General features: G+C 45.9%; 1 protein-coding gene across 1 annotated transcript in view; it reads right to left on the reverse strand.

The window, feature by feature from the left end:
* The window catches only part of LOC143995799 (uncharacterized), a 33,572-nt gene extending 20,646 nt beyond the window's left edge, over positions 1-12,926 (reverse strand). Inside the window, exon 1 of the mRNA XM_077490511.1 lies at positions 12,862-12,926. Within this exon, the coding sequence (XP_077346637.1) occupies positions 12,862-12,913 (52 nt within the window). The 5' untranslated portion in view covers positions 12,914-12,926. The remainder of the gene's footprint in view (positions 1-12,861) is intronic.
* Between the last annotated feature and the right edge of the window lie 14,236 nt (positions 12,927-27,162).

Genomic DNA, 27,162 nt, shown 5'->3' on the forward strand with positions numbered 1-27,162 from the left:
TGAGTGCTGGGATTGCCAATCACAGATATTGCAACTGTAATCACTGTAGTGTTTACATTGCAGAACCCAGGGCCATCTTTAAGGCAGGGCAAAAGGGGCAGCTGCCCTGGGCCCTGTCATTGTTGTGGGGCCCAAAGCAGCTGTCTCATACTTGCCAACTATCCCAGTTTAAATTCCCTTGTCCTTTGAAGTTTTGTGTTTCGATATCTACGTGTGAAGTGCTGGTACTAATGTTGCCCAGCTCTGCCTTATTGTTGTGTACAGATGACTCACCTGCAGACCCTGTGTTTACTTTTAAATAACTGGCTTTCATATGTAAATAGCGACGGCATTCATAAGTAAATAGCTGGGGCTGACGGTATTGATATGTAAATAAAGGTGGCATTCATATGTAGATCATGCCCCCCTGCACTGAGGAGATGATGTGCTGTAACCTCTAGCAACCAATCAGTGAGCAGTAATACTTTACAGTGATCTCTAGCAACCAATTAACAAGCAGAAATCCTTTGCTGTAACCTCTAGCAACTAATCAGTGAACCGTAATGTGTGCTGTAACCTCTAGCAACCAGTGAGTAAGCAGTAATGATATGTCATAACTGCTGGCAACCAATCACAATCGCTGCCTGATCTGATACAGTAAACTGATTTTAAGTCTAGCTGCTATTTATTGTATGTCTCAGAGCAGGTGGAGAGCAAAATTGCATGGGGGGGCCCAAGAAAATTTTTGCCCAGGGTCCAATCAATATTAAAGATGGCCCTGGCAGAACCCGCCTCTTCTTCTTCCAGCAGAGGGTGGAGGAAATAATGAAGGAACCATTCTGTGGATCATAAAGTTGTGTGATAATTTTTAACCCTTTCATCTACCTCTTCCCTATATCTCAGCCTCTACTTTCCTTTGCAGTGACCTGTATGCTGACCACTCACATTCCTTATCCATGCACATCTGTACAATGACCCCTTCCTCTCCACCCTCTCTCTCTATGTGACCTGTACATTAAACTTTACCTCCTCCTCCCTCTGTGTATGACCTGGGTGGGTCATGTATCCAGTGTATTACCATGCCCCGTGATTTACCACCCTCAATACCAACTTGTTTCTTATAGGCTAAGTTCACGTTTTAAATTCCATTTTCCTTATGTACAATTTGTCCATTAATGTACTTCTGTTGCAGAAAAGAAAATGCTTTCTCTATATTCCAGGGCAGACCCTACCTCAGCCTCCAGTGTCTCATATAGAAAACATCCCCATGACTTCCTGATACCCGTCCTGGTTTCGTCCTGAAAACTGTTAGTGAACTAAGCAAGTATTTCAGCAACTGACCTCATTAACGCACACCCTGCACCTGCCCCCCCCCCTCCAGGAGATTGCACACAAGCTTCCTGCATCAGGACTGAGTGCCAATACTGCACATGGGTGCCCACCCTGTTTGCATCAAGGGGCCTCCTGCATCCTCATGCCAAGACAATACCTCACATGTGTGGCAGGGCTTAGGGTGGGTCCAGGAAGACACTGTATTGCAGCCAAAGGAGGATGTACCAGCGGCATAGACTTTGAGGACTGTGCTGTAGACACAGGTGCTTGAATAGGATACTCCCTGCACCTGCCCTCCCCTTCAAGGAGATTGCCCCCACCCACCTCTGTCGTTTCATGCTTCTCCAATGCAGGCAATATCAGTGAGCACCATTCTCCCTCTATACACAGCTAGCAATTGTTTTGTACCTTCATCTTGCATTGATTGTTCATTTGGCAAAGTGTGCAGGAGCTGAGTGATCACATAACAGCCTAGTTCCTGGAAGTCTGTAAAGCTCACTATGCACTATACAATCTGATTGTACAAGCTCCTTTAGATCTACCATCAACTGTGCTGTGCAAGGGTTTTCCTGATTGGATACAGAGTGATTGGATAGATGGTGGGTACTCCTTATTGCATTTTTAAGCCTTTAACCACTTGCCGACCGCCGCACGACGATATACGTCGGCAGAATGGCACGGGCAGGCATATGGGCGTATATATAAGTCCCTGCCTGCCCGCGGGTGGGGGGCCCGATCGGGCCCCCCCCCCCCGGTGCCTGCGGCGGTCGGCATTTCTTCGAGAGCGATCCGGGATGAGGGGGCGGCCATTCATTCATGGCCACCCCCTCGCGATCGCTCTCGACGAATGGAAATCCCCCGTGACATCACTTCCTCTCCTGTAATGTAAACACAGGCAGAGGAAGTGATGTATTCTCTCCTCCGTGTCGGTATTTTTCATTCCGGCACCGAGGAGAGCGGATCGGTGAGTTGCACCAACACTCTACACACACAGTAGAACATGCCAGGCACACTCACACCCCCCCTTTACCCCCCGATCACCCCCCCAATTACCCCTGCCCCCCAGTCACAGTGACACCAATGTCATTTTTTTTTTTTTTTTTTTTTTTTTTGCATTGGTGTCATTTGTGACTGTAATAACTGTTAGGGCAGTTAGAGTTAGCCCCCTTTAGTTCTAATGTACCCCCCTAACCCCCCCAATAAAGGTTTAACCCCGTGATCACCCCCCGTCGCCAGTGTCACTAAGGCTGGGTTCACATTGCAGCGGTTTATGAGAACGGATGTGATTCGCACCGCACTGCAGTGCAAATCACATCCGATCTCTGTGCGATTCGAGTTCAGCCATTCGCCGCACCCGCCGCACCCGCCACACCCGCCGCACCCGCCGCAAATTCGCACGGGACCCTTTTTTTTTTGTTCACACCATGCGATCCGAGTTTGCAGATCGCACTGCGATATGCGAACTGATCTGGGGGTGTCAGTAACATTTCACTGACACTCCCAGCAGTTCGCATAGGGCAGTGTGAACTGCCGCCGGGAGGCATGCGATGCGGGAACCCGCCGCGGATTCGCTGCGTTTCCGCATCGCTCCAGTGTGAACCCAGCCTAATAAGCGATCATTTTTCTGATCGCCGTATTAGTGTCACAGGTGACGCTAGTTAGGCAGGTAGGTATTTAGGTTCGCCGCAGCTTTTTATAGCGCCAGGGACCCCCATATACTACCGCATAAAGCCCCCTGATTGCCCCCTAGTTAACCCTTTCACCAGTGATCACCATATAACTGTTACAGGTGACGCTGGTTGGTTAGTTATTTTTTTATAGTTTCAGGGCACCCGCCATTTATTACCTAGTCTCACTAGTGTACCCCTAAATTTAGGGGTGTCTACTTTCCAAAATGGGGTCATTTGGGGGGGGTTTGTGCCATCTTGGCATTTTATGGCCTTCAAAACTGTAACGCCCTTAGAAAGCCTGAAGGCGGTGCTTGGATTTAGGGGCCCCGTACGCGGCTAGGCTCCCAAAAAGTCCCACATATGTGGTATCCCCGTACTCAGGAGAAGCAGCAGAATTTATTTTGGGGTGTCATTTCACATATGCCCATGGCATGCGTGAGCAATATATCATTTAGTGACAACTTTGTGAAAAAAAAAAAAAAAGTTTGTAATTTTCCCGCAACTTGTGGCAAAATATAAAATATTCCATGAACTCAACATGCCTCTCAGCAAATAGCTTGGGGTGTCTACTTTCTAAAATGGGGTCATTTGTGGGGGTTTTGTGCCATCTTGGCATTTTATGGCCTTCAAAACTGTAATAGGTAGTGAGAAGTGAACTCAAAAATTTACGCCCTTAGAAAGCCTGAAGGCGGTGCTTGGTTTTCGGGGCCCCGTACGCGGCTAGGCTCCCAAAAAGTCCCACATATGTGGTATCCCCGTACTCAGGAGAAGCAGCAGAATTTATTTTGGGGTGTCATTTCACATACGCCCATAGCATGTGTGAGCAATATATCATTTAGTGACAACTTTGTGTAAAAAAAAAAAAAAAATTTTTTTTTTGTCATTATTCAATCGCTTGAGGCAAAAAAATAAAATATTCAATGGGCTCAACATGCCTCTTATCAATTTCCTTAGGGGGTCTACTTTCCAAAATGGGGTCATTTGGGGGGGTTTTGTACTGCCCTGCCATTTTAGCACCTCAAGAAATGAGATAGGCAGTCGTAAACTAAAAGCTGCGTAAATTCCAGAAAACGTACCTTAGTTTGTAGATGTGACAACTTTTGCGCAAACCAATAAATATACAATTATTGACTTTTTTTTTACCAAAGACATGTGGCTGAATACATTTTGGCCTAAATGTATGACTAAAATTGAGTTTATTGGATTTTTCTAATAACAAAAAGTAGAAAATATCATTTTTTTTCAAAATTTGCGGTCTTTTTACGTTTATATCGCAAAAAATAAAAATCGCAGAGGCAATCAAATACCATCAAAAGAAAGCTCTATTTGTGGGAAGAAAAGGACGCAAATTTTGTTTGGGTACAACATTGCATGACCGCGCAATTACCAGTTAAAGCAGCGCAGTGCCAAAGTGTAAAAAGACCTCTGGTCATTTACCAGCAAAATGGTCCGGTCTGAAAGTGGTTAAAGTTCATTAAAGTGTAATTTTGAGGGTTCTAAGTAGTTTTTAAGCAAAAATACAATAAATAAATGATGTTTTTTACATGTAGGGGAGAAATGTCGTAATCGGCCTGGACTGGAACTGGTTAAAGTAGTATTAACCCCCCCCCCCCATGGTTCTTGCATGACTTCATTATTCCCAACCAGGGAAACATTTCCCAGTACATCCATCATTGATAGAGCATGTGAGCTTTCAAAGACAATCTGTGCCCCTCAATACCCCCACCTACTGATCGCAGAGTGCGGCTTCCCCCAATATTCTGGATTTGGGAGCACTCCCTGCAGAGCCATGTGATCTTACCTCCCCCTTTGTCTCTGCACACAAGCCTCCTGCATCAGGACTAAGTGCCAATACTACACATGGGTGCCCACCCCTTCTACATTAAGGGGCCTTCTGCATCCTCCTGCCAACACAATACCTCACATGTGTGGCATGGCTCAGGGTGGGTCCAGGAAGACACTGTATTGCAGCACAGCCACTCTATAGGAGGATTTGCCAGAGGCATAGACTTTGAGGACTTTGCTGTAGACACAGGTGCTTTAATAGGACAAACCCTGCTCATGCCCTCCCCTTCCAATAGATTACCCCCACCCATCTCTGCAGTTTCATGCTTCTCCAATGCAGGCAATGTCAGTGAGCACCATTCTCCCTCTATACACAGCTAGCAATTGTTTTGTACCTTCATCTTGCATTGATTGTTCATTTGGCAAAGTGTGCAGGAGCTGAGTGATCACATAACAGCCTAGTTCCTGGAAGTCTGTAAAGCTCCCCATGCACTATACAATCTGATTGTACAAGCTCCTTTAGATCTACCATCAACTGTGCAAGGGCCTGCCTGATTGGATACAGAGTGATTGGATAGATGGTATGTACTCCTTATTGCATTTTTAAGCATTTAAAGTTCATTAAAGTGTAATTTTGAGGGTTCTAAGTAGTTTTTAAGCAAAAATACAATAAATAAATGATGTTTTTTACATGTAGGGGAGAAATGTCAGAATTGGACTGGACTGGAGCTGGTTAAAGTAGTATTACCCCCCCCCCCCCCATGGTTCTTGCATGACTTCATTGTGCCCGAACAGAGAAACATTTCCCAGTACATCATTGATAGAGCATGTGAGCTTTCAAAGTCAATCTGTGCCCCTCAATGCCACCTACTGATCGCAGAGTGCGGCTCCCCCCAATATTCTGGATTTGGGAGCACTCCCTGCAGAGCCATGTGATCTTACCTCCCCCTTTGTCTCTGCACACAAGCCTCCTGCATCAGGACTAAGTGCCCCAATACTACACATGGGTGCCCACCCTGTCTACATTAAGGGGCCTCCTGCATCCTACTGCCAAGACAATACCTCACATGTGTGGCAGGGCTCAGGGTAGGTCCAGGAAGACACTGTATTGCAGCACAGCTACCCTATAGAAGGATATGCCAGTGTCATATACTTTGAAGACTGTGCTGTAGACACAGGTGCCTTAATAGGACACACCTTGCACCTGCCCTCCCCTTCCAGGAGATTGCCCTCGCCCACCTCTGTCGTTTCATGCTTCTCCAATGCAAGCAATGTCATTGAGCACCATTCTCCCTCTATACACAGCTAGCAATTGTTTTGTACCTTCATCTTGCATTGATTGTTAATTTGGCATAGTGTGCAGGAGCTGAGTGATCACATAACAGCCTAGTTCCTGGAAGTCTGTAAAGACACTGTATTGCAGCACAGCCACCCTATAGGAGGATATGCCAGTGTCATAGACTTTGAAGACCGTGCTGTAGACACAGGAGCTTTAAAAATAGTTTTTCATTTTTGTTCTCTATGTTTAAATTGCCTCAACAACCCCCCCCCCCCCCCCAATGTGGCCCCTTTTCACCTCCCAGGCCCCTTGTGGACTGGAATGGCTCCTACACTGATCTTCATGAATCCTTTCACACTTTTGGTGCCTCTGAATCCTCGGTGTTCGGGGCGTATGATGAGTACACCTCATTTATAGCACGTGTGTTCGGTTTATTAGTGTTTGGAAGTAGCTGTGTTCAGAAACGTATACATATAATTATAGGAAGTTATTAAAAAAAGAAAGGAACTCCCGACAAACCCACTTTTATTAAGGTTTGTATAGATTGGAGACGTATTAATAACTCCGTCAGTTTACAATTGGGAAGCTGTGATGAGTAGTGATGGGCTTGCGTTATGTCCAGACTTGGGTTTGGGCCAAAGGACTTTCCTCGCTCAATGCCCGGGACTTACTGCTTACTTCCAGGTTCTCCATAAACATAATGTATTTATATGATGTCATAATCATTAGTACTCCTGCACACTATTACTCTATACCGGAGGTTTGGACAGTTCAGGTGACAGCACATAGACTCCTACACACAGCCAATGGAGAGGAGCCACAGAGGAGGAGCGGACAGTACCCAGGACGGCTCATAGCCAATGGAGAGGAGGAGCCACAGAGGAGGAGCGGACGGTACCCAGGACAGCTCATAGCCAATGGAGAGGAGCCACAGAGGAGGAGCAGACAGTACCCAGGACAGCTCATAGCCAATGGAGAGGAGCCACAGAGGAGGAGCAGACAGTACCCAGGACAGCTCATAGCCAATGGAGAGGAGCCACAGAGGAGGAGCGGACAGTATCCAGGACAGCTCATAGCCAATGGAGAGGAGCCACAGAGGAGGAGCGGACGGTACTCAGGACAGCTCATAGCCAATAGAGAGAAGCCACAGAGGAGGAGCGGACAGGACCCAGGACAGCTCATAGCCAATGGAGAGGAACCACAGAGGAGGAGCGGACGGTACCCAGGACAGCTCATAGCCAATGGAGAGGAGCCACAGAGGAGGAGCGGACGGTACCCAGGACAGCTCATAGCCAATGGAGAGAAGCCGCAGAGGAGGAGCGGACAGTACCCAGGACAGCTCATAGCCAATAGAGAGAAGCCACAGCGGAGGAGCAGACGGTACCCAGGACAGCTCATAGCCAATGGAGAGAAGCCACAGAGGAGGAGCGGACAGTACCCAGGACAGCTCATAGCCAATAGAGAGAAGCCACAGCGGAGGAGCAGACGGTACCCAGGACAGCTCATAGCCAATGGAGAGGAGCCACAGAGGAGGAGCGGACAGTACCCAGGACAGCTCATAGCCAATGGAGAGAAGCCACAGAGGAGGAGCGGACAGTACCCAGGACAGCTCATAGCCAATGGAAGAAGCCACAGAAGAGGAGCGGCTCTGGAGTTCTGGAGCTTTTTTTTCAGCTCGAAATATAATTATGCACGGAAACCTTTGATTCAATCGATTTTGAGCATTGTAGGCTGCATTCACACATGGGCGTTTTGAATCACGGGTAGAATAACCATGATTCTGCCCGCCGCAATTTCAAACCGCCCATGTGTGAATGACGAATCGCACAACATGCATTTCAGATGCCATTCATTTGAATAGCACCTAAAAATGCGGTGCAGTTCTGGAAGGATTGTCAAGCGATAAATATGAAAATGAAGCATGTCGCCCAAAAGAAGCCCCTGAACTTTTTTTTCGGGTGATGGCATCGTGATTTATCTGAATTGTCTATGGGCGTTTTGAAATTGTGGGCAGAATCGTGGCTATTCTGCCCGTCACTTAAAATACCCAGGTGTGAGTGCCGCCTTAGTGCATTTTTGAACAGTTGCTAAAATGCAATAATCAAATAAAAATAAATTAATACATTATAAAATAAATAAAAACACTAATCCTAAACCTTAACCCTAATATGAACCCCTAATCCTAAACCCCCACCCTAATATGAACCCCTAATCCTAAACCCCCACCCTAATATTAACCCCTAATCCTAAACCTCAACCCTAATATGAACCCCTAATTCTAAACCTCAACCTTAATATGAACCCCTAATCCTAAACTCCAACCCTAATATGAACCCCTAATCCTAAACTCCAACCCTAATATGAACCCCTAATCCTAAACCCCCAACCTAATATTAACCCCTAATCCTAAACCCCCACCCTAATATCAACCCCTAATCCTAAACCTCAACCCTAATATGAACCCCTAATCCTAAACTCCAACTCTAATATGAACCCCTAATCCTAAACCCCAACCCTAATATTAACCCCTAATCCTAAACTCCAACCCTAATATTAACCCCAAATCCTAAACCCCCACCCTAATATGAACCCCTAATCCTAAACCCCCTCCCTAATATGAACCCCTAATCCTAAACCTCAACCCTAATATGAACCCCGAATCCTAAACCCCAACCCTAATATTAACCCCTAATCCTAAACTCCAACCCTAATATTAACCCCTAATCCTAAACTCCAACCCTAATATTAACCCCTAATCCTAATCCCCAACCCTAATATTAACCCCTAATCCTAAACTCCAACCCTAACATTAACCCCTAATCCTAAACTCCAACCCTAATATTAAACCCTAATCCTAAACCCCAACCCTAATATGAACCCCTAATCCTAAACTCCAACCCTAATATTAACCCCTAATCCTAAACCCCCACCCTAATATGAACCCCTAATCGTAAACTCCAACCCTAATATGAACCCCTAATCCTAAACCCCAACCCTAATATGAACCCCTAATCCTAAACTCCAACCCTAATATTAACCCCTAATCATAAACTCCAACCCTAATATGAACCCCTAATCCTAAACCCCCACCCTAATATGAACCCCTAATCCTAAACCCCCTCCCTAATATGAACCCCTAATCCTAAACCCTAATATGAACCCCTAATCCTAAACCCCAACCCTAATATTAACCCCTAATCCTAAACCCCCACCCTAATATTAACCCCTAATCCTAAACTCCAACCCTAATATTAAACCCTAATCCTAAACTCCAACTCTAATATGAACCCCGAATCCTAAACCCCAACCCTAATATGAACCCCTAATCCTAAACCTCAACCCTAATAAGAACCCCGAATCCTAAACCCCAACCCTAATATTAACCCCTAATCCTAAACTCCAACCCTAATATTAACCCCTAATCCTAAACCCCCACCCTAATATTAACCCCTAATCCTAAACCCTAATATTAACCACTAACCCTAAACCCTAACCCTAATATTAACCCTTAACCCTAACCCTGATATTAACCACTACTCCTAGACCTTTACCCTAATATTAGACATGTGCATTCGTTTTCGTCCGAATGCATTTTCGTCCGAATTTCAGGTATTTTCGTTATCGTTTGTCCACAGAGTCCGAAAAACGAAAGATCTGACATAAATAAATGCTTTATTTTCATTTTTGTTTTGACACAGTTCGATACAGATAGGAGATTTGATGTGACTCTGAAAATCGCAATCTGTGTCTATTGAACTTGTATCATAACAGTCCATTCACACAGGGGCAACACGACTTCCGGCACGACTTTGGGAGACAACTTGGACACGACTTGAGTGTGAATCACAGCGCGACTTGCAACGCGACTTTAATGTAAAAAAAAAGGCATGGGTTCCCCTTCAAGAGCAAACTAGGCCCTTCAGGTCTGGTATGGATATTAAGGCGAACCCCGCGCCAAAAAAAAAAAAAAATGGCGAGGGGGTCCCCCTCAAAATCCATACCAGGCCCTTCAGGTCTGGCATGTATTTTAAGAGGAACCCCGCGCCAAAAAAAAAAAACATGGCGTGGGGTCCCCCTAAAAATCCATACTAGACCCTTATCTGAGCACGCAACCTGGCAGGCCGGAGGAAAAGAGGGGGGGACGAGACCCGAAGGGCCTGGTATGGAATTTCGGGGGACCCCCACACATTTTTTTTTTCTTAATTTTTTTTTTCTTAATGCTAATGACCTGTGTGCAATGCAAATAGCCTTAAAAAAAAAACTCATAGAAGACGTACAACATTAGAATCCTACTGTAGCTTGTAGTGGAAATATTCGACCGGGAATGTATGATTGCAGCGTCATACAGTGAGTTTCGCTGCTCCGTCGAATCTTCTTTAAACATTCGACAGACACCATAAGCCTTCAATGACAGATCCAACCGTGATTCATTTGGATTTTCGGGCGAATGCAATTTTTTAACGAAAAACAAAATAAGTAAAAACGAATTTCCGGAGCAACTAAATACGAAATTCCGAAATGAAATATTTCTGTCTGCACATGTCTACCTAATATTAACCCCTAATCCTAATCCTAACCCTAATATTAACCCATAAACCTTAACCCTAATATTAACCCCTAACCGTAAATCTAAAACCTAATATTAACCCCTAACGCTAAACCTAACCCTAGTATTAACCCTAAACCTTAACCCTAATATTACCTCTAGCCCTAAACCCTAACCCTAATATTAACCCCTAGCCCTAAACCTTAACCCTAATATTAACCCCTAACCCTAAACCTTAACATTAACCCCTAACCCTAATCCTAACCCTAATATTAACCCCTAACCGTAAATCTAAAACCTAATATTAACCCCTAACGATAATCCTAACCCTATTATTAACCCTAAACCTTAACCCTAATATTAACCTCTAGTCCTAAACCCTAACCCTAATATTAACCCCTAACCCTAAACCCTAACCCTAATATTAACCCCTAGCCCTAAACCTTAACCCTCATATTAACCCCTAACCCTAAACTTTAACCCTAATATTGACCCCTAACCCTAATATTAACCGCTAGCCCTAAACCCTAACCCTAATATTAACCCCTAACCCTAAACCTTAACCCTAATATTAACCCCTAACCCTAACCCTAATATTAACCCCTAAACCTTAACCCTAATATTAACCCCTAACCGTAAATCTAAAACCTAATATTAACCCCTAACAATAATCCTAACCCTAATATTAACCCCTAACACTAATCCTAACCCTATTATTAACACTAAACCCTAACCCTAATATTAACCCCTAACTGTAAATCTAAAACCTAATATTAACCCCTAGCCCTAAACCTTGACCCTAATATTAACCTCTAGCTCTAAACCCTAACCCTAATATTAACCCCTAACCCTAAACCTTAACCCTAATATTAACCTCTAACCCTAATCCTAGCCCTAATATTAACCCCTAAACCTTAACCCTAATATAAACCCCTAACTTTAATATTAACCCCTAACCCTAATCCAAAACTCTAACCCAAATATTAACCCCTAACCCTAATCCAAAACCCTAATATTAACCCCTAACCCTAATATTAACCCCTAATCCTTAACCCTAATGTTAACCCCTAACCGTAAATCTAAAACCTAATATTAACCCCTAACCCTAATCCTGAACCTAATATTAACTCCTAAACCCTAACCCTAATATTAACCCCTAACCCTAACCCTAATATTAACCCCTAAACCTTAACCCTAATGTTAACCCCTAACCGTAAATCTAAAACCTAATATTAACCCCTAACCCTAATCCTGAACCTAATATTAACTCCTAAACCCTAACCCTAATATTAACCCCTAACCCTAAACCTTAACCCTAATATTAACCCCTAACCCTAAACCTTAACCCTAATATTAACCCCTAAACCTTAATTCTAAACCCTAACCCAAATATTAACCCCTAACCCTAATCCAAAACCCTAATATTAACCCTAATCCTAAACCACAATATTAACCCTAATTCTAAACCCTAATATTAACCCCTAACCCTAATTCTAACCCTAATATTAACCCTAATCCTAAACCACAATATTAACCCTAATTCTAAACCCTAATATTAACCCCTAACCTTAAATCTAAAACCTAATATTAACCCCTAAACCTAATCCTAACCCTAATATTAACCCCTAAACCCTAACTCTAATATTAATCCCTAACCTTAAACCTTAACCCTAATATTAACCCCTAACCTTAATTCTAAACCCTAACCCTAATATTAACCCTAATCCTAACAAAATAAATAATAAGTAAGTAAATAAATAATAATAAATAGAAAAAATTACTCTCTAACCCTAATCTTTAAACACTAACCCGTAACCCCTTACAAAAAATAAATAAATAATAAATAAAAGAGGATGAAAAAGCTGAAAAACATAGCAAAAAATTATGAAGCAGATGATATTTTTTTCTATTGACTAAAAAAGGTAAAAAATCGCTGTACACAAACACTTAAAAAAAAATGCCTAAAGAAAGCGTTTTTGAAAAGGACTCAACAAGATTTGGTATTTTGCATTGCTTAGAACCATCGCCTTACAGCAAAGTGAAATAATCCCCGTCAGTTCTTTTCAGAGGACTATGCCTGGGTTTAGTAGTCAGGGTGACAACACTTGAGCACAACTGGGTGACAAGGGCAGAGCGTTGTCACCCGATAACAGGAGATGCCTGAACAAGGACGGGGTCACCGGGGATTGCTCTAATATAAAGCTTCCATGACAATTGGACGATTTGGTTCCTATCTACCATACGGCAAAGAAAGTCCTGAGGACTCTTACCCAGATCCAGGGAGATGGCCAGAAGGGCCAGGCAGGGGCCGAACCTTCTCATCCTTGTCTTCTGAAGTGTGAGCGGAGAGGACTACAATCCTATAGACGGGCACCACCTCGTTTATATAGAAGGATCCCGGTGAGCACGTTTTATGGGTATCATAAAACCTTTCATAAATGAGTCCTCGTTAGAGGAGTGGCCCCTTTATTATTCTATAAATAGCCGTATTATCATCACACACAATAAGAACAATCAAGGTGTTCCTTCTTAGCTGAAAGATACAATCTTCAGGGCGACTCTCATCCGACAGCCTCTCCCTTGCCCACGCGCCACGACAACACCTGCCATCCGGAGGTGGCATCACAGCAACGTGATCCTGGGCACATGTGTTGGTGGAAACCAGAAACCTGAGCCTGTGATTGGTGAGAGGGGGTGAATCTGCCCGGGGGTCAGTTCGTTGAGGGTCTGGGGAATATTTAGTGAACCCCCTGAACCCTGGTCGGTACAAGCAGGGCCGTTTTTAAGGCAGGGCAAAAGGGGCAGCTGCCCTGGGCCCTGTCATTGTTGTGGGGCCCAAAGCAACTGCCTCATACTTGCTAACTATCCTGGTTTAAATTCCATCGTCCCTTGAGGTTTTAGTCCTGTGCTGTGTCCCAATATCTCACTGTGAAGCGCTGCTACTAATGCTGCCCAGCTCTACCCTTTTGTTGTGTACAGAGGACTCACCTGCAGACCCTGTGTTTACATGTAAATTACCGGCATTCATATGTAAATAGTGGCGGCATTGATATGTATATCTTACCCCCCTGAGGTCATATCCACAGTAATCTCTAGCAGCCAATCAACAAGCAGAAATCATGTGCTGTAACCTCTAGTAACCAATCAGTGAGCTGTGATGTGTTCTGTAACCTCTAGCAACCAGTCAGTGAGCGGGAATGATACACTGTAACCTCTGGCAACCAATCACAATCGCTGCCTGATCTGATTCAGTAAACTGATTTTGAGTCTAGCTGCTATTTATTGTATGTCTCAGAGCAGGTGGAGAGCGAAACTGCATGGGGGCCCCAAGAAAAGTTTTGCCCAGGGTCCAATCAATATTAAAGACGGCCCTGGGTACATCCTGGCCATTTTTCTGGCTAACGGGCAGCTAATCAAGAACAAACCATGCCCAACTAGCGGCCTTCCTGGCCGGAGCGGCCGTGGAATGACGGGCTCTGAACCTGGAAGTGGCGAATTGCTTCCCTGTTAACTCTCCTGAGGGGTGATCGGTGAATGGATGTCGCTGATCTCGTTCTGCCCTACCTGGTACCCCCCGGCCATGGCTTCTCCGGACCCGCAAGAGAGATAACTGAGCCCAGGAAATGTGGCGGATGGGGGTGGGAGTGGGAGGTTCATGCAGGTGGGGGTGGGGGCAGGGCTGGACTGGGACAAAAATTTGGCCCTGGACTTCATTCAGACCGGCCCACTTTAATTTTGTAAACAAGCACAAAAACAGTATATAAAACTATACGCAATTGTGCAAATAAACATAAGTAGCATAACATAAACAGTCCTCAGTAACCTCTTTTATTATTTCACTTATTCTCCTCTGTATTTCTCTCATTTTTCTCACATCACTGCGTGAAGTTGAGGGTGAGCCGCGCAGCCATTACTTTGTCACTGAAACCGGCCCACTGAGCCATCGGCCCACCGGGAAACTCCCTGTAGTCCCAATGGTCGGTACATGCCTGGGTGGGGGGGGGGTGAGATTTATGCAGGTGGGGGGGGGGGGGTTTATTGTCTGTGGAAGTGATCAGGTGTCTGCTAAGGTAGGACAAGTGTACAAGTGTTTTTGTTAGGTGGCAGTGAAAGGGTTAAATTAAATTCTTGACTCAGTACCACTTCAACCACTGGCCGGGCACTAATGCACACGATCGCAATTCTCGTCGGAAAAAGCTCTTATGGTTTTCCCGACGGAATTCCACTCAAGCTGTCTTGCCTACACGCGGTCATACCAAAATTCCGACCGCCAAGAACGCGGTGACGTATAACGCGTATGCCGGGACTAGAAAAAGGAAGTTCAATGCCCAGTAGCCAATAGCTTCCGTCTCGCAGTGGAATCTGAGCAATGCGTGAGTTTTTGGCGTGTCGGAATTGCATTACACACGATCGGAATCTCCGATAGAAAGTTTTTCCATCGGGAAAATTGAGAACATGCTATCAGATTTTTGCAGGCGGGAATTCGGCCAGCTAAATTCCGATTGGAGCGTACGCACGGTTGCATTTTCCGATGAAAAGCTCTCATCGGTTTTTTTTGCTGGCCGAAATTCAGATCGTGTGTACGCGGCATCACACCACCCTTCCTGCCCAGACCAATTTTCAGCTTTCAGCGCTGTCACATTTTGAATGACAATTGCGCGGTCATACAACACTGTGCCATTTTTATCAATTTTTGCAGACAAATAGAGCTTTCTTTCGGTGGTACTTTATCACCACTGGGGGGTTTTTATTTCTTGCAAAAAAATAAAATAAAAAAGACTGAAAATTTAGAAAAAAAATAAAAAGAACCAGTTTCATAGTTTGGGATAAAATTTTGCAAAGAGGTCATTTTTCTCCTTCATTGATGTGCGCTGATGAGGCTGCGCTGATGGACGTTAATAGGTGGCACTGATAGACACTGAGAGGTGGCACTGATAGACAGTGATAAGGCGGCACTGAAGGGCACTGAGAGGTGGCACTGATAGACAGTGATAAGGCGGCACTGAAGGGCACTGAGAGGTGGCACTGATAGACAGTGATAGGGCGGCACTGATGGGCACTGAGAGGTGGCACTGATAGACAGTGATAGGGCGGCACTGATGGGCACTGAGAGGTGGCACTGATAGACAGTGATAAGGCAGCACTAATGGGCACTGAGAGGTGGCACTGATAGACAGTGATAAGGCGGCACTGATGGGCACTGAGAGGTGGCACTGATAGACAGTGATAGGGCGGCACTGATGGGCACTGAGAGGTGGCACTGATACACAGTGATAGGGCGGCACTGATGGGCACTGAGAGGTGGCACTGATAGACAGTGATAAGGCAGCACTGATGGGCACTGAGAGGTGGCAGTGATAAACAGTGATAGGGCGGCACTGATAGGCACTGAGAGGGGGCACTGATAGACAGTGATAAGGCAGCACTGATGGGCACTGAGAGTTGGCACAGATAGACAGTGATAAGGCGGCACTGATGGGCACTGAGAGGTGGCACTGATAGACAGTGATAAGGCGGCACTGATGGGCACTGAGAGGTGGCACTGATAGACAGTGATAAGGCGGCACTGATGGGCACTGAGAGGTGGCACTGATAGACAGTGATAAGGCGGCACTGATGGATACTGAGAGGTGGCACTGATAGACAGTGATAGGGCGGCACTGATGGGTACTGAGAAGTGGCACTGATAAGCACTGACAAATGGCACTGATGGTTGGCACTGATGGGCACTGATGATTGGCACTGATGGACGGCACTAATAGGTGACACTGAAAAGCGGCACTAATAGGTGGCACTGATGATGAGGCAATGATGGGCATTGATAGGCGTCACTGGTGAGCATTGATGGGTGGCACTGTGGGCAAAGGTAGAGGGTACTCTGGGCACTGGTGGGCACTGATAGTTGGCACTGGCAGGTGGCACTGGTGGGCACAGATGAGGCAGGCGCAGCTCTCTGTGTGAGGGACTGTTGTCCTTCTGGCAGGAGCCGGTAATCAGCACGAGGAGAAAAAAAATTCCAATTACTGATGGTCTGTTTACATCATGTGATCAGCCGTCAATGGCTGACAGCTGATTACGTGGTAAGGGGCCGGGACCGGTGATCAGCCGAGTGTCACAGACTCGGTGATCACAGCGCACACACCGCGCGCGACCCGCAGGGACACACAGACAACGCATGCTCAGGAGGAACGTCCGTGCACGCTCTCCCGGCAATTAAGGCCGTGCGGCGTGTAGACCTCTTTCGCCTATAGCGCAGGCGGCAAGAAGTTAAGAGCCGGCCTTTTCCAAAACTTTTTGTTTAAAGAGTTTAAATCTTTATTTTTTGCTAGAAAAGAACCCCCAAACATTATGTATTTTTTATTTTTTTAGCAGAGACCATTGAGAATAAAATGGCGATCATGGCAATATTTTATGGTAATTTCAAATGAGGTCTTTCAAACGCATTTGTTTGGAACAAATATAAATTTGAATAAAAAAAAAAGAAGTAAAATTAGCCCAATTGTTTTGTATACTATGAAAGACGATGTTACGCCGAGTAAATAGATACCTAACATGTCACACTTTAAAATTGCGCACACTTATGGAATGGCGACAAACTACTTTTTGCAGGTTACACTTTTAGAGTTACAAAGGAGGTCTAGCGCAAGAATTATTGCTCTCACTCTGACAATTGCGGCGATACCTCGCGTGTGTGGTTTGAACACCGTTTACATACGTGGGCGTGACTTACTTACGTGTTCGCTTCTGCGCGCGAGCTCAGAGGGACAGGCGCTTTCAATTTTTTTTTCTTATTATTAATTTTACTTTTTTATTTTTACACTTTCCCTTAAATGTTTTTTTTTTTTTTGATCACTTTTAATTTCTATCACAAGGAATATTAAATTTGTAATAGGAATAAGGCATGACAGGTCCTCTTTATGGAGAGATCTGGGGTCAAAAAGACCCCAATTCTCTCATTTACCTTTAACCTCTTGGCGCCTTGGAGGCAAGGTGCCAGTGACGGTTGGTGCTCAAAATTTTGGAGGGGGGGGGGGGGGGGGCAGGCAAACTAAAAAATTCTGAAAAAAACCCATCAATTGCAGCCTCACTGTGCCCATAAAACGCAGCCACTGTGCCCATCAATTGCCACCACTGTGCCCATCAAAAGCAGCCACTGTGCCCATCAAAAGCAGCCACTGTGCCCATCAATTGCCACCACTGTGCCCATCAAACGCAGCCACTGTGCCCATCAAAGGCAGCTACTGTGCCCATCAAAAGCAGCCACTGTGCCCATCAATTGCCGCCACTGTGCCCATCAAACGCAGCTACTGTGCCCATCAAAATCAGCCACTGTGCCCATCAATTGCCACCACTGTGCCCATCAAAAGCAGCCACTGTGCCCATCAAAAGCAGCCACTGTGCCCATCAATTGCCACCACTGTGCCCATCAAACGCAGCCACTGTGCCCATCAAAGGCAGCTACTGTGCCCATCAAAAGCAGCCACTGTGCCCATCAATTGCCGCCACTGTGCCCATCAAACGCAGCTACTGTGCTCATCAAAATCAGCCACTGTGCCCATCAATTGCAGCCACTGTGCCCATCAAATGCAGCCACTGTGCTCATCAATTGCCACCACTGTGCCCATCAATTCTTACCACTATGCCCATCAAACGCAGCCACTGTGCCCATCAATTGCTGCCACTGTGCCCATCAAACGCAGCCACTGTGCCCATCAAACGCAGCTACTGTGCCCATCAAAAGCAGCCACTGTGCCCATCAAACGCAGCCACTGTGCCCATCAATTGCCGCCACTGTGCCCATCAAACGCAGCTACTGTGCCCATCAAAATCAGCCACTGTGCCCATCAATTGCCACCACTGTGCCCATCAAACGTAGCCACTGTGCCCATCAATTGTCGCCACTGTGCCCATCAAACGCCGCCACTGTGCCCATCAAAAGCAGCACTGTGCCCATCAATTGCCGCCACTGTGCCCATCAATTGGCAATGCATGAATCTATCTATTGGTGCTGGAGGGGTGTGGCAGGAGAGAGGAGGAGGTGCCTGTGCGCTCTTATGGACGCACCGCCACTGCAAGTCACTGCTTGAAATCACGTGACCACGGTGACTGGCTGTCATGGCGGTCACGCGGTGTGAAAACTCTGGAACTTTCAGCAAAGCAACGGTGACTGTGCAAGGAGCGCACAGCGGGTGCGCTCTCTGCACAGATGTATTGGGGGCAAATATGTGGTCCCTTGGCAATAAGGACCAGGCGCTGAGAGGCCGCATATTTGTGTACGGGGTAAGGGGTTAGAAGCAAAAGAATAAACTAATGAGCCCTTTAAGGCCACGAGGCGGAAGTGACGTCAGACATGTAAGGCCATAGAGTGGAGTGGCGGCCATCTTGCCCTCATTTGACTTCCTGCCCATCGCTCCAACAGATTGGATCATTTCTGCCCTTACCGACAGCTCCAGTAGGTGGGGAAATGACCAGAAAGCGGCGGGGGGAGGCACCTTTCCCACCGCCTCTAAAAGTGATCTTGCGACGAATGCGCCACTGAGACCACTTTTATTTTGTAGACAATCGCCCACAGAGCAAGAAGGTACTGGGGTTATGACAGCTAGCTGCTGCCATAACTACGGGTTTTAGGGTCAAAGTAATGATGTAAATGTACTGTGGCCAAGTCACCAAGTGATTAAGGAACCGTACAATTTTTATGCTGATGGCTCCTGCTCTCTCAGTGCTGTTTCTCTGAACTTCACAGGAATGAGTTAACAGTAGACAGTGCACTCTACAGTCAGTCTGTTAGCTTGGTGAAGGGAGGGGGGGAGGGGCAAGGAGGGAGTTCCTTGCCATCCTAGACTATGGGGCTGTGTGTTTCTATTGATGCACACAGTTTTGGGAGACACAACTCTGCTCCCTGCATGCAAAGGTGGCTCCATAGGACGCTGCAAGAGAAAGGAGACCACCCTGAAACAGGAAACCCGAGGCAGCGGTCACGGCACCGACTGAAACTGGTGCATAGGCAAAGAAAAAAGCTGCATAGCCAGTAAGTAATTAAATCAGCTGCTGAAAGTGATTAAAATCTGAGGGTTTAATATGACAATATAAATACAGCAGCAGCACATCAACCTGATTCATTACAAAAACAAAAAATCTTTTTATAGGTGGATTTGGCGGTGAAATCCGATTACTTATATCCAGCAGTAATAGGCCTGAATAGACCAGAGGAAGTATTATCGGCCAAAACAGATCTGACAGCTAAAGGAAACCTCACCAAAAAAGAAATAAAGCTGAAGCCGTCAACGTCGTACACATTGCCCAGTAGTACAAGAACAGTGCAGGTTATAAGCTTCTTCTTTTTTTTTCGCATTGCCGCACTGCATTGCAGTGTATTGAAACGTTCGATAAAACGCCAAAAGAGTGTGCAAAACACTACAAAACTCCAACCCCTCATCCCCTGCATCCCCTGGCAGGACACATTTTTTTTTTAAATGACGTGCCCCTCAAAACCCATACAAGACCAAAAGGGCCTGGTGTGGACAGGGGGAACCCATTTTGTTTTTCTTAATTCTGTCATAGGGCTCCCCTTAACAACTTCAATACACTGTATTATATATTATACACTGCACTATATACCCTGCACTGTGTTATATATACTACACTGAGTGCACTATATACCCTGCACTGTGTTATATATACTACACTGAGTGCACTATATACCCTGCACTGTGTTATATATACTACACTGAGTGCACTATATACTCTGCACTGTGTTATATATACTACACTGAGTGCACTATATATTCTGCACTGTGTTATATATACTACACTGAGTGCACTATATACTCTGCACTGTGTTATATATACTACACTGAGTGCACTATATACCCTGCACTGCGTTATATATACTACACTGAGTGCACTATATACTCTGCACTGCGTTATATATACTACACTGAGTGCACTATATACTCTGCACTGCGTTATATATACTACACTGAGTGCACTATATACTCTGCACTGTGTTATATATACTACACTGAGTGCACTATATACCCTGCACTGTGTTATATATACTACACTGAGTGCACTATATACTCTGCACTGTGTTATATATACTACACTGAGTGCACTATATATTCTGCACTGTGTTATATATACTACACTGAGTGCACTATATATTCTGCACTGTGTTATATATACTACACCGAGTGCACTATATACCCTGCACTGCGTTATATATACTACACCGAGTGCACTATATACCCTGCACTGTGTTATATATACTACACCGAGTGCACTATATACCCTGCACTGCGTTATGTATACTACACTGAGTGCACTATATACCCTGCACTGCATTATATATACTACACCGAGTGCACTATATACCCTGCACTGCGTTATATATACTACACCGAGTGCACTATATACCCTGCACTGCGTTATATATACTACACCGAGTGCACTATATACCCTGCACTGCGTTATGTATACTACACCGAGTGCACTATATACCCTGCACTGCGTTATGTATACTACACCGAGTGCACTATATACCCTGCACTGCGTTATATATACTACACCGAGTGCACTATATACCCTGCACTGTGTTATGTATACTACACCGAGTGCACTATATACCCTGCACTGTGTTATGTATACTACACCGAGTGCACTATATACCCTGCACTGCGTTATATATACTACACCGAGTGCACTATATACCCTGCACTGCGTTATATATACTACACCGAGTGCACTATATACCCTGCACTGCGTTATATATACTACACTGAGTGTACTATATACCCTGCACTGTAATATATATACTACACTGAGTGCACTATATACCCTGCACTGTATTATATATACTACACTGAGTGCACTATATACCCTGCACTGTATTATATATGCTACACCGAGTGCACTATATACCCTGCACTGTATTATATATACTAAACCGAGTGCACTATATACTCTGCACTGCGTTATATATACTACACCGAGTGCACTATATACTCTTCACTGGAGGAGCTGCAGAGTTCCGGAAACAGAGACTGGAGTATCTGTACATAGGGCGACAATAAGTCGTACGCTCTATTGAGTTGGGCTTTATGGCAGAATGGCCAGAAGAAAGACATTACTTTCACCAAAAAACAAAATGGCGCGCTTTGAGTTTGCGAAAAGGCATGTGGGAGACTCCCAAAATGTATGGAGGAAGGTGATCTGGTCTGATGTATGGAGGAAGGTGATCTGCTCTGATGTATGAAGGAAGGTGATCTGCTCTGATGTATGGAGGAAGGTGATCTGGTCTGATGTATGGAGGAAGGTGATCTGGTCTGATGTATGGAGGAAGGTGATCTGGTCTGATGTATGGAGGAAGGTGATCTGGTCTGATGTATGGAGGAAGGTGCTCTGGTCTGATGTATGGAGGAAGGTGATCTGGTCTGATGTATGGAGGAAGGTGATCTGCTCTGATGTATGGAGGAAGGTAATCTGGTCTGATGTATGCAGGAAGGTGATCTGGTCTGATGTATGGAGGAAGGTGATCTGCTCTGATGTATGGAGGAAGGTGATCTGCTCTGATGTATGGAGGAAGGTGATCTGCTCTGATGTATGGAGGAAGGTGATCTGGTCTGATGTATGGAGGAAGGTGATCTGCTCTGATGTATGGAGGAAGGTGATCTGGTCTGATGTATGGAGGAAGGTGATCTGGTCTGATGTATGGAGGAAGGTGATCTGGTCTGATGTATGGAGGAAGGTGATCTGCTCTGATGTATTGAGGAAGGTGATCTGGTCTGATGTATGGAGGAAGGTGATATGCTCTGATGTATGGAGGAAGGTGATCTGCTCTGATGTATGGAGGAAGGTGATCTGGTCTGATGTATGGAGGAAGGTGATCTGCTCTGATGTATGGAGGAAGGTGATCTGGTCTGATGTATGGAGGAAGGTGATCTGGTCTGATGTATGGAAGGTGCTCTGGTCTGATGTATGGAGGAAGGTGATCTGCTCTGATGTATGGAGGAAGGTGATATGCTCTGATGTATGGAGGAAGGTGATCTGCTCTGATGTATGGAGGAAGGTGATCTGGTCTGATGTATGGAGGAAGGTGATCTGCTCTGATGTATGGAGGAAGGTGATCTGGTCTGATGTATGGAGGAAGGTGATCTGGTCTGATGTATGGAGGAAGGTGATCTGCTCTGATGTATGGAGGAAGGTGATCTGGTCTGATGTATGGAGGAAGGTGCTCTGGTCTGATGTATGGAGGAAGGTGATCTGCTCTGATGTATGGAGGAAGGTGATCTGGTCTGATGTATGGAGGAAGGTGATCTGGTCTGATGTATGGAGGAAGGTGATCGGGTCTGATGTATGGAGGAAGGTGATCTGCTCTGATGTATGGAGGAAGGTGATCTGGTCTGATGTATGGAGGAAGGTGTTCTGGTCTGATGTATGGAGGAAGGTGATCTGGTCTGATGTATGGAGGAAGGTGATCTGGTCTGATGTATGGAGGAAGGTGATCTGGTCTGATGTATGGAGGAAGGTGATCGGGTCTGATGTATGGAGGAAGGTGATCTGGTCTGATGTATGGAGGAAGGTGATCTGGTCTGATGTATGGAGGAAGGTGATCTGGTCTGATGTACGGAGGAAGGTGATCTGGTCTGATGTATGCAGGAAGGTGATCTGCTCTGATGTATGGAAGGTGATCTGGTCTGATGTATGGAGGAAGGTGATCTGGTCTGATGTATGGAGGAAGGTAATCTGGTCTGATGTATGGAGGAAGGTGCTCTGGTCTGATGTATGGAGGAAGGTGATCTGGTCTGATGTATGGAGGAAGGTGATCTGCTCTGATGTATGGAGGAAGGTGATCTGGTCTGATGTATGGAAGGTGATCTCGTCTGATGTATGGAGGAAGGTGATCTGATCTGATGTATGGAGGAAGGTGATCTGGTCTGATGTATGGAAGGTGATCTGGTCTGATGTATGGAGGAAGGTGCTCTGGTCTGATGTATGGAGGAAGGTGATCTGGTCTGATGTATGGAGGAAGGTGATCTGGTCTGATGTATGGAGGAAGGTGCTCTGGTCTGATGTATGGAGGAAGGTGATCTGCTCTGATGTATAGAGGAAGGTGATCTGGTCTGATGTACGGAGGAAGGTGATCTGCTCTGATGTATGGAGGAAGGTGATCTGCTCTGATGTATGGAGGAAGGTGATCTGCTCTGATGGATGGAGGAAGGTGATCTGCTCTGATGTATGGAGGAAGGTGATCTGCTCTGATGTATGGAGGAAGGTGATCTGCTCTGATGTATGGAGAAAGGTGATCTGGTCTGATGTATGGAGGAAGGTGATCTGGTCTGATGTATGGAGGAAGGTGATCTGGTCTGATGTATGGAGGAAGGTGCTCTGGTCTGATGTATGGAGGAAGGTGCTCTGGTCTGATGTATGGAGGAAGGTGCTCTGGTCTGATGTATGGAGGAAGGTGATCTGCTCTGATGTATGGAGGAAGGTGATCTGCTCTGATGTATGGAGGAAGGTGCTCTGGTCTGATGTATGGAGGAAGGTGATCTGGTCTGATGTATGGAGGAAGGTGATCTGGTCTGATGTATGGAGGAAGGTGCTCTGGTCTGATGTATGGAGGAAGGTGCTCTGGTCTGATGTATGGAGGAAGGTGATCTGCTCTGATGTATGGAGGAAGGTGATCTGCTCTGATGTATGGAGGAAGGTGATCTGGTCTGATGTATGGAGGAAGATGCTCTGGTCTGATGTATGGAGGAAGGTGATCTGCTCTGATGTATGGAGGAAGGTGCTCTGGTCTGATGTATGGAGGAAGGTGATCTGCTCTGATGTATGGAGGAAGGTGATCTGCTCTGATGGATGGAGGAAGGTGATCTGCTCTGATGGATGGAGGAAGGTGATCTGCTCTGATGGATGGAGGAAGGTGCTCTGGTCTGATGTATGGAGGAAGGTGATCTGGTCTGATGTATGGGGGAAGGTGCTCTGGTCTGATGTATGGAGGAAGGTGATCTGCTCTGATGTATGGAGGAAGGTGATCTGCTCTGATGTATAGAGGAAGGTGATCTGGTCTGATGTACGGAGGAAGGTGATCTGCTCTGATGTATGGAGGAAGGTGCTCTGGTCTGATGTATGGAGGAAGGTGATCTGCTCTGATGTATGGAGGAAGGTGATCTGCTCTGATGGATGGAGGAAGGTGATCTGCTCTGATGGATGGAGGAAGGTGATCTGCTCTGATGGATGGAGGAAGGTGCTCTGGTCTGATGTATGGATGAAGGTGATCTGGTCTGATGTATGGAGGAAGGTGATCTGGTCTGATGTATGGAGGAAGGTGATCTGGTCTGATGTATGGAGGAAGGTGATCTGCTCTGATGTATGGAGGAAGGTGATCTGCTCTGATGGATGGAGGAAGGTGATCTGCTCTGATGGATGGAGGAAGGTGATCTGCTCTGATGGATGGAGGACGGTGCTCTGGTCTGATGTATGGATGAAGGTGATCTGGTCTGATGTATGGAGGAAGGTGAACTGGTCTGATGTATGGAGGAAGGTGATCTGGTCTGATGTATGGAGGAAGGTGATCTGGTCTGATGTATGGAGGAAGGTGATCTGCTCTGATGTATGGAGGAAGGTGCTCTGGTCTGATGTATGGAGGAAGGTGATCTGCTCTGATGTATGGAGGAAGGTGATCTGCTCTGATGTATGGAGGAAGGTGCTCTGGTCTGATGTATGGAGGAAGGTGATCTGGTCTGATGTATGGAGGAAGGTGATCTGGTCTGATGTATGGAGGAAGGTGCTCTGGTCTGATGTATGGAGGAAGGTGCTCTGGTCTGATGTATGGAGGAAGGTGATCTGCTCTGATGTATGGAGGAAGGTGATCTGCTCTGATGTATAGAGGAAGGTGATCTGGTCTGATGTATGGAGGAAGATGCTCTGGTCTGATGTATGGAGGAAGGTGATCTGCTCTGATGTATGGAGGAAGGTGATCTGCTCTGATGTATGGAGGAAGGTGCTCTGGTCTGATGTATGGAGGAAGGTGATCTGCTCTGATGTATGGAGGAAGGTGATCTGCTCTGATGGATGGAGGAAGGTGATCTGCTCTGATGGATGGAGGAAGGTGATCTGCTCTGATGGATGGAGGAAGGTGCTCTGGTCTGATGTATGGAGGAAGGTGATCTGGTCTGATGTATGGGGGAAGGTGCTCTGGTCTGATGTATGGAGGAAGGTGATCTGGTATGATGTATGGAGGAAGGTGATCTGCTCTGATGTATAGAGGAAGGTGATCTGGTCTGATGTACGGAGGAAGGTGCTCTGGTCTGATGTATGGAGGAAGGTGATCTGCTCTGATGTATGGAGGAAGGTGCTCTGGTCTGATGTATGGAGGAAGGTGATCTGGTCTGATGTATGGAGGAAGGTGATCTGCTCTGATGTATGGAGGAAGGTGATCTGGTGTGATGTATGGAAGGTGATCTGGTGTGATGTATGGAGGAAGGTGATCTGGTCTGATGTATGGAGGAAGGTGATCTGGTCTGATGTATGGAGGAAGGTGATCTGGTCTGATGTATGGAGGAAAGTGATCTGGTCTGATGTATAGAGGAAGGTGATCTGGTCTGATGTATGGAGGAAGGTGCTCTGGTCTGATGTATGGAGGAAGGTGATCTGCTCTGATGTATAGAGGAAAGTGATCTGGTCTGATGTACGGAGGAAGGTGATCTGCTCTGATGTATGGAGGAAGGTGATCTGGTCTGATGTATGGAGGAAGGTGATCTGGTCTGATGTATGGAGGAAGGTGATCTGCTCTGATGTATGGAGGAAGGTGCTCTGGTCTGATGTATGGAGGAAGGTGATCTGGTCTGATGTATGGAGGAAGGTGATCTGCTCTGATGTATGGAGGAAGGTGATCTGCTCTGATGTATGGAGGAAGTTGCTCTGGTCTGATGTATGGAGGAAGGTCCTCAGGTCTGATGTATGGAGGAAGGTGATCTGCTTTGATGTATGGAGGAAGGTGATCTGGTCTGATGTATGGAAAGTGATCTGCTCTGATGTATGGAGGAAGGTGATCTGGTCTGATGTATGGAGGAAGGTGATCTGGTCTGATGTATGGAGGAAGGTGATCTGGTCTGATTTATGGAGGAAGGTGATCTGGTCTGATGTTTGGAGGAAGGTGATCTGGTCTGATGTATGGAGGAAGGTGATCTGGTCTGATGTATGGAAGGTGATCTGCTCTGATGTATGGAGGAAGGTGATCTGCTCTGATGTATGGAGGAAGGTGATCTGGTCTGATGTATGGAGGAAGGTGATCTGCTCTGATGTATGGAGGAAGGTGATCTGGTCTGATGTATGGAGGAAGGTGATCTGGTCTGATGTATGGAGGAAGGTGATCTGCTCTGATGTATGGAGGAAGGTGAACTGGTCTGATGTATGGAGGAAGGTGATCTGGTCTGATGTATGGAGGAAGGTGATCTGGTCTGATGTATGGAGGAAGGTGCTCTGTTCTAATGTATGGAGGAAGGTGATCTGCTCTGATGTATGGAGGAAGGTGATCTGCTCTGATGTATGGAGGAAGGTGATCTGGTCAG

Source organism: Lithobates pipiens, unplaced genomic scaffold (assembly GCF_037356315.1).
Source record: "Lithobates pipiens isolate NorthernLeopardFrog02 unplaced genomic scaffold, aLitPip1_a1.2 Scaffold_19, whole genome shotgun sequence".
NCBI classification, from domain to species: domain Eukaryota; kingdom Metazoa; phylum Chordata; class Amphibia; order Anura; family Ranidae; genus Lithobates; species Lithobates pipiens.